At 39.7% G+C, this 8,353-nt stretch overlaps 1 protein-coding gene across 1 annotated transcript; it reads left to right on the top strand.

The window, feature by feature from the left end:
* Positions 1-272: 272 nt before the first annotated feature.
* On the top strand, positions 273-7,327 carry LOC136758197 (uncharacterized). Its single transcript, XM_066712467.1, has 10 exons — positions 273-510; positions 981-1,094; positions 1,860-1,912; positions 2,321-2,408; positions 2,575-2,751; positions 3,036-3,308; positions 3,642-4,164; positions 6,187-6,344; positions 6,437-6,506; positions 6,885-7,327. The coding sequence occupies exons 1-10, from the start codon at positions 498-500 to the stop codon at positions 7,081-7,083; spliced, it is 1,668 nt and encodes a 555-aa protein (XP_066568564.1). The 5' UTR covers positions 273-497; the 3' UTR covers positions 7,084-7,327.
* The last annotated feature ends 1,026 nt before the right edge of the window (positions 7,328-8,353 follow it).

Genomic DNA, 8,353 nt, shown 5'->3' on the forward strand with positions numbered 1-8,353 from the left:
ATGCACATCCCACACAAAATAAATACTACTGCATTACAGAAGAATAATTAAATAAACATGAATAAACATGTTTAAACAAATATCTCTCAGGAATCACTTACGAATCCCATAAGGAAGATCCCACTGAATTGTTTTCACAGGAAAAATCTCCCAGGATACTTTCGAAACATTTGTAAAGATGATGCCCAACAGCCGGATGTTTTGCAAGAAGTGTGTAAATACTTTTTTCTCCAATTAATTATTGGGAGTATTTTTTGCAAAGAATCAAAATCCCAGGGCTGTTCAGTATTTCTAATTGCATTGATTTTAGTAAAAAGTACACTATTATATATTTTTTCTTCTGCTGCATAGTTCCTCCCATTATCATCTCCTTCATTAAGGAGATAAACTGTTCGGAAGGGTCATCAGTTGTCTTGGTATGTGAGGCAGCAGGAGATTTGCCTATCAAGTATTCCTGGAATAAGGAAGGAAATAAAACATCCATTTCATCACCCAGGATGCATATCAATGGTGAGTATAACAAGATATAGTTCAGTGGACTAATCAGATTTTTTTTTTTTTTGTGCCACGTGTTCTGAGAATGAAAGCTATCAAAGGCCACAGCTTACGTTGAAGCTGCTTAATCTTTAAGTGCCTTACTGTATATCATTACATTACAATCTCTTTAGTTTATAAAAAAAAATTGCAGTCACCTAGCATGAGTTGGTTATTGGATGAATGGCTGTCCCATATCTGTTACACTCTCTTTTTCTGTGGCCTGCATTTCTGTGGATGGCTAATTACTGCCTGGAACACATGGGCCTAAGCTTCCTATTGAATTAAACCCCAGAGTCCCTTGTTAAGGCAACCGACAACTGACTACAAAGTTTTAATGCAGTTCCCCCTGTAAGTATTTTGAGGTCTGGTGTACAACCTCAGTGAAAGTTTGAAAGAGATGCAATAGTAGCTGTCCGTGCCTTCACGGTTGTGTCGCCCTCCAGAACACGGAGCTCTCAGCATTGAAAATGTGAGCCGGGCCGATGGAGGTGTATATCACTGTACTGCCGAGAACAGAGCTGGAAGAGAGCAGAGAACTGCAACACTCACTGTCACAGGTATGTGTCTCCTAGAGCAGCCATTGTGTGGATGAGCAGCCTTCCCCATCTGAGGATATTGGATAGGCTTTAGACAGCAGCACTGTATATATCTTAAAGGCCTACTGTTATCTTTGTTTGTTTGTTTTCTTGATTTTCCTGTTAGAAACAGAAATAGTCAGTGGTTCTTTTATGCTAACAGGAAAGCCATCTTGATGAGTAAATTATTTATTCATTGTTGTACATTTTTGTCAAATGTTATGATCTTTTGAATGTCTATAAATGTTGCTACTCTTTTAGATCAAATGAAATGTCTAAACTACAGGAAATCTTAAAATTGTTTGTCCTAGATCCTTATCAAGTTCTCTGAAATTATTTTTCTTTTCATGATCTTGTAACTGCCAGCATGCCACCACAATACTGCTTTAGGCAACACGAGAAACAAAAAGATCAGATGCTTATCTATCCTTATCAACATGTGCTATATATTGTTTATATGTGTATGTGTGTGTGTATATATATAAATCACAAGATTGCCCTGTCTTGTCCTGGAGAGTGAAGGGTTTTCTGCTTTTCATTCTAACCAAGCTCACAACCGTTTAATTGAAATAACTTTTGGCTAAATGAAGATTGTTAAATCAAGATGAACCCTTTCCAGTTCTTTAGCCATAAATGATTTAGGGATTTTAAAACAGCAGAAGGATTGTTTTTTTCCAGGCATAGGAATGGGGTTTCTGGTGTAATATAGATGTGGCTTTGTCTAATTGATATCTTATTTTTTTGAAGTTGAAAATATTCAACCAAAAGATGAAAACCAAGACCCAGAAAAGGTCTCAAGAGTGAGTTGAACAGTAGAGGCATTGTGTCCTGTCATACAACATCATACACCATGACCATCATTGTGCCATTGTCATTTATTACTGACACACCTGACTTCACTGAAGTTACATCTATTTTAATTGTCAAAGAATCCTCTGATACTGGATGAAAGCAACTTGGAATAGATATCTCATTGTGTTATCATCATTCATGACATATCCACATACACATAAAAATGCTTATCTCTTTTAACTAAGTGTTGCCTTTTTTCTTTCGCTTGCACACAGAAGTGCAAGCAGCAACTCTATCTTGTAAATGTGGGTTGGTTTGCTTTAAAAAAAATAAGAAAGTGTTTAATTAATATTATCTAAGTCTTGATCAGCAGGGGTGAACTGAAAACAAGTAACGAATGTAGGGTTCAATTACAGGACAGAAACACAACCAATACTCCCACTGAAGATCCAGCAGACATCAGAAGCCAAAACCCAGTGGTTAAGAGTGCTACCAAAGCAAAACGTAAGAGACACCAGAGGTCAGATTATTGCTTTTTAATATGGTGCTTATGTGTCTCAAGTATCAAATTCCAACTGAGAAATGGCTAATAACCTTTGATATGTATTTGTTATGTATGTATTGGGAATGCAAAGCAAAACATTGTTTGGTATTTGTTTTGTTTTTGAAGTGCTTGGGCCCGTGAGGGAGCTGCATGGAAACACTGCATGGGACCATTTAGAACTGTCATGGCAACCACCATTTATGGATCACGGCGCCCCTGGGGCCTATAAAATTAGCTACTCCACTGTGCAGACCATCCCTACACCGGCTGTTAGTGCCTTATCAGCAGAGGTCGAGGAAAAAGGTATTTCTGGACATAATGTAAATAATGATGAATTGTGTTTTGAGGAACTTCTCTTTAAGGAAATGAACACAGAGCAGTTTTGTAATAAAACCAGCAGGTGACACTTATTGAAAATGAAAACATCTTTTCCATTGGTTTTGTGAAAATGAAACTGTCACATATAACGGTCACTGCGTTTTCTACATATCACACTTTTGTTTTGGCTGGTGCCGGCTTATGGCAGGAATTTATAATGACTGCATTGTGGGAAACAAATGCCGACAGACAGATGTTTCTTTTCACAGGTATGTTAGAACCAGATAAGAAACGGCCAAGAGGGAGGAATACACAGTTGCTTGATCACAGTAGCCCTGGTCCAACAGTATTTTCCATTACCAAACAAAATGGAGTACTCAGGACCACAGACACGAGAGTGACCATTTGGGGCCTTTTGCCCAACCAGACATACCTCATATCCGTACTGCCCTACACTGCAGAGGGACAGGAAGGAGTACCATTGGAGAAAATGCTAAAAACAGGTATGCAGCACTGGGAGGAAAAAACCCTGAAACAAACAGGCAGGTTAAATTGATATTTCTGTGTCCCATTGACTTTATGAGGAGCAATCTTTCTATAACCCACTGCTGTTTCTTTAGGCCCAGATCCACATCAGGCTAGAGTCAATGTCAACATTGCACAGCATGGCAAAAAGAACAACGCGGCAAAACATAACTAAACAGAATTAATTAACATCAGCTCCTCGATGGTTTACATGAGGAAAGCAGAACCAACATAATTTACTTGTCTAGCCAGGAATTACATGTTTCTGTGCCCTATTTTAATCTTGTGATTTTGTGTGACAGTAGTGCCATTCTGAATGTCCCGTCCAGACATTTATCTTTCTATTTCAGTTCCTCTTGGAAGACTCCCCAGTGCCACAGAAGTGTCCTTTCACACATCTCAGAAAACACACCCTCCCTCGCTAACCAGCCCTTCTTCGGAAATACCTAATTCGTCAGTGGGCTCAGTTCTTTTATCAAAGCTGGCTTCCTCTAGCCAAACAGTAAGTCTGAAGTCTCACGAATTTGCATTTAGCACCCCGTTTACTGTGCCATTCCCAACCTCCCAGCCAACCACTTCTCCTGAAGTTATTGCTCCAAGCTCTGTGGAAAACTTCACGTCGGAAGACACCAGCCCCCGTGACAGTATAGCCGGGTCGAGGGAACTAGAAGCCAGACCTTCTTTGACAGTGTCTCACACAGACCCGTATCTGCCCCTTACGGTGAGAGTCACCACAGCACCTTCTGAGACCACCGAACTGAGCCCCAGCCAAGCTGCCAAATCGTCCAAAACAGGAAAAGCAGAACTGACCGAATGGCCTAAAGAAAACACGTCCCAATCCCCCATGAGAACCAGCGACAATGACATGGCCAGGTACGTCACTGTGATGTAGTGGATCTATATTTTGACTCAAACATATTGGACAACACTAATGCTGATGTTGAAATGCTGAATGATTCCCTATATTCCCAAATGACTTTTCAGCCAACGATAAATGCCTAAACATTAGGAATCTTGCTCTTGGTATTTTCCATTAAAGTTACCCACAAACTCAGAATCTCCTCATACCACTTATATTTCAAGTTTAAATACTAATTACTAATTAGTAATTATCAAATGTTCTCCAGATCAACAGTGGTTGCTTGATTTTTCTCTCATTGAATTGGATTTAAAAGGAATTATTCAGAATTGAACTATTTGTATTTATTATATGTCTACAATCTGTGTCAGTCTGTACTTACAGCCACATGATATTTTACTGTGACAAATGCATGCCTCCCATAGATCTCATCTTTCACAACTGTAATGGACAGATAGCACTGTGGGTGACATTTCATGACATTTGCAAAGCAGATTATGGTTTTTACGACTTTCCACTTTGGAGAGGTGTAAAAAATAATAATCTTTGGTTTTCTCACACATTTGTATGATATCACCTGAAAGTACAAACCAAAAAAATAAAAAATAACTCAAGGTCATTTAATAAAATCTTTCTCACCATTCCTGTTACACTCTAGAATTACAGAAAGCAACATTTTACATTTTATGAAATGTCATGTTGGTTATATTATAATAGGGTAATATTAAAAATAATTCACTTAATCAATTTAGACAAAATATGTATTATGTAACATATCTATTGATCTGAGCTAATTTGTATTGCAATATATTCAGAAAAAAAAATCACTGGTATTTTCAATACCTCAAATTCAAATACATTCAACTTTTATTTCAAAAGTATTGGAGCTCAGAGCACATAAATACAACATATTTGGTGGCTACAACTGTTTTTTTAGAAAACAATTTTAAATAGTTCTGTATTGTAATAGGAAGTGAAGGAGGAAGTATGTGTTATTTTAGGGTCTACTTATTTCAGTGTTTGAGAAGGGAATTATGACTGCATTCTATCACAACCAAATATTATATTTGGAATGTGATTTAAATTATGAATATTGCATAAGTTTGCACATATCTGTCCAAAAGCCAGAACCTGTTGAATGTGCTGCATGAGACACAATACAGGTTGAGAAAACCTTCTCTCTGTTAAGCATCTCTCCTTCCTTCAGATCATAATATTCTGCTTAAACATAGAACTTATGTATTTGATAGGAATTCAAAAATCTGTTTCCGTTCTGTTCAATGACTTACAGATAAGTTAAAAAAAAAAAAAAATATATATATATATATATATATATATATATATATATATATGTGTGTGTGTGTGTGTGTGTGTAAAGAAAATCTGCATAGTTCTTGGTGAGTTCATCTTGATTTGTTTGTTTTTCAGTGTCACTGAATTAATTACTTATGATTTCTACGGTATCCCCCAAAGGATTCAAAAACGGAATCTAACCTGAATTCCTAGCATGGGTTTCTAAGCATTACTTTTTATTACAACAATATGAAAATAATTATGTGTTGGCTGCCAATTGTATGAACCAGATTAGTAGGCCACAAGATAGCAATAAAGAGAAGCCTACATTTTCTCTTGTGTCTGACCTCTGTGTTCACAGTTGGCCACTGCACTAAGAAAACACACTTCTGCATTGCAAAGAATAATTATCAGATAGGAGTTGACATAAAGCCAAAGGAAAAGGTTTGGTTTGGAACAGAGATGACTCTCTGGAGACTGGATTCAGGTCATTAAAAATCAACAAGGTTGTTTGTCAAGTCTAAGACTAGAGGAAGTGTTCCCTGCACTGAAATTAGGAGTTTCTTCTTTCCACAAGGAATTATGGGTTGTAGAAAACGTGACAAGTTGAGTGAAATCAATAAGTTTCTAGTAAACCAAATGAGCTTGATAGCCCAACTGGCTTCCTCTCTTTGGAACCTTTTATACATTCTCATATTCATATATTCACATATTCATCCTGACTCTTTCTGTTCTTCCTGCAGAGACCCGAAGCAGACGTCCTGGGTCCCGGTGCTGGAGAAACACGATATTCCCATTGTCGTTGGAGTGGGCATCTCCCTGACTCTCATTTTTATAACCATGGGTTTCTACTCCCTTGTCCAGAAGAACGAAGCAGGAGAAGCAGAAACAGGCAGAGGCTGTGAGTGCGTTCAGATGATGTGCGACTATCACCGATCGCACACTGGAATTGCCAATTGATTAGGTGTCATTTCTTTTATTTTTTCTTTGCAGTGTTGCGTGACTCTGGAGCTTCAAGCAGAAACAGTAGCAAACCTGAGACAGGAAGAACGTATGAGAACAGGTATGGCTTCAGGCCAGGACATGCCTCACAGCTCTGCTCTTTATCAATTAATAATGTATTAACAAGCAATAGCTCACTAGTGATAGCATGCCTGTAAGTTAGAACTTTGGCAGGATGCATAAGAACTTAAATGTAAGGTGTATATTGCTTAAGTAGTTACAACACCATGTGGTGAGAGAATTCAGAAGCTCAGATTATATATCAACACCAAAGCTTTTGTAAAAGTTTTAAAACTCTTGCAGACTTCTGGGATCAATTTCTTCCAAAATGTTTCCTCTGTTGCAATACTCTTTCTCTTACGTGAGGAAGAAAAGCCAAGTGGGAGGAAAAAGCCAAGTGAAAGCACTGAAATGTGATATTTCTGCTTTGATGCCGTAGGGCATTCGAGGACGACAATTCTGTGGCGGTCATTGAACAGAGTCCTTACACATCAGCCAGCCGCAGCAGTCAGCCAGCCACCAACACCATCACCGTGATGGCAGAGCTGTCCCCAGAGGGACAACAGGAAGACTTGGAAACCATCTTAGAAATCAACACTGAGTCAGAGCAGAGCGTGTTGCTGCAGTCGGTCAGTTGAAGGGGGACAGACCCTGTTCTTGATTTAGATGACGGATCTCTCTCCATCCTGTTGGCCACACAACTAAGTGTGCTTGAGTCCACCTGTACTGTATATATTATGTAATGTTTCGAGCAATGTGTGAATGCAAGTTTGTCAACTTCTTAATCTACTTCTTCAATCTGCACTAAATGTTTCTAATTCAGTATCGTGATCATGTCTCACATGCAATATTGCAATACTCTGCAGTGGTTGGACTGTGTGAAGTGGCTTTTGCTGATGAGAAGTGTCAGTGTTCTTGACACCCATTTCTTGTTTTTTTTTTTTTTCTTGATTGGCAAAAATAAATACAGGATTAAATCATAATTTCAATTTTGTCTGTTCCCTTGAAGTCAACAGAGCGAGCAGCTCACGGGGAGAAAAGCCCCCCCTGCCCCCATCCTGACATCAAACTACAGAACATGGACGGCTGGAGCAGCACTCTTTCAGGCAGTGGGCAAGTGCTGGCAGACGATTCCCACGTTGGAGGTAAACACAGACAATGCCAGGAAGCAGAGCCATTGCCTCTTCCACGCCCAACTTCCCGAGAAGAAGAGGGAGTGCATGCCTCCCTGACACTGCAAGCTTCTGAGCCCAGCACCGGCAGCACCACGCCCATCAGGCACAGCGTCAACATCTCCCACTGCCCTGCGCCCCTGGTGCTGTCCCACTGCGTCTCTCTCAGCGACAGGGGTGGCACGGGCATAACCACCGTGGCTGTGGATGTGCACTTATACACTGCGACGTCCACCCCCTCCCCCCTCCTAACTACAGCCACGGGCTCCAGCCCAGGCCCCCAGCCAGCCCACAGCCACTCACCCTGCCCAGAGTATGACCCAACAGCCCCCACATTGCATTATGGTAAGTGACAGGAGCACCATTGCAATTATAGCGGTGATTTTCTTTGTCATGCGCTCTTACAATACAATCTTTGTCATCATGTCTATTGTTGTTGGGCATCCCTTGCAAGTGAATCTACATTCTGTATTCTGTCCTCCATATCATCCCCAGCATCGCATTTGCCAAAAGCACAAAACACCCACTTTAGACTTTTAAGCCCAAGACGTTTTTTTACATTTTGATAATTAAAACCCTCATCTGAGTACCCATTAAGCACTACAGTGGGAGGAAGGAGTCTTACAAAACCCCACCAGTAATTACATATTGCATTATTTATGTATTTATTTCAATGATAAACCCTTGTGAAAGATCAGCAATGAGTCACAATAACAGCCATTGCTAAACAGTCATT

Source organism: Amia ocellicauda, chromosome 9 (genome assembly GCF_036373705.1).
Source record: "Amia ocellicauda isolate fAmiCal2 chromosome 9, fAmiCal2.hap1, whole genome shotgun sequence".
In the NCBI taxonomy this organism is placed as follows: domain Eukaryota; kingdom Metazoa; phylum Chordata; class Actinopteri; order Amiiformes; family Amiidae; genus Amia; species Amia ocellicauda.

Coding starts and splice junctions, on each gene's coding strand:
- LOC136758197 (XM_066712467.1), top strand. Junction 1,095..1,859: donor TGCAACACTCACTGTCACAG/GTATGTGTCTCC, acceptor ATTTTTTTGAAG/TTGAAAATATTCAACCAAAA. Junction 4,165..6,186: donor AGCGACAATGACATGGCCAG/GTACGTCACTGT, acceptor TTCTTCCTGCAG/AGACCCGAAGCAGACGTCCT.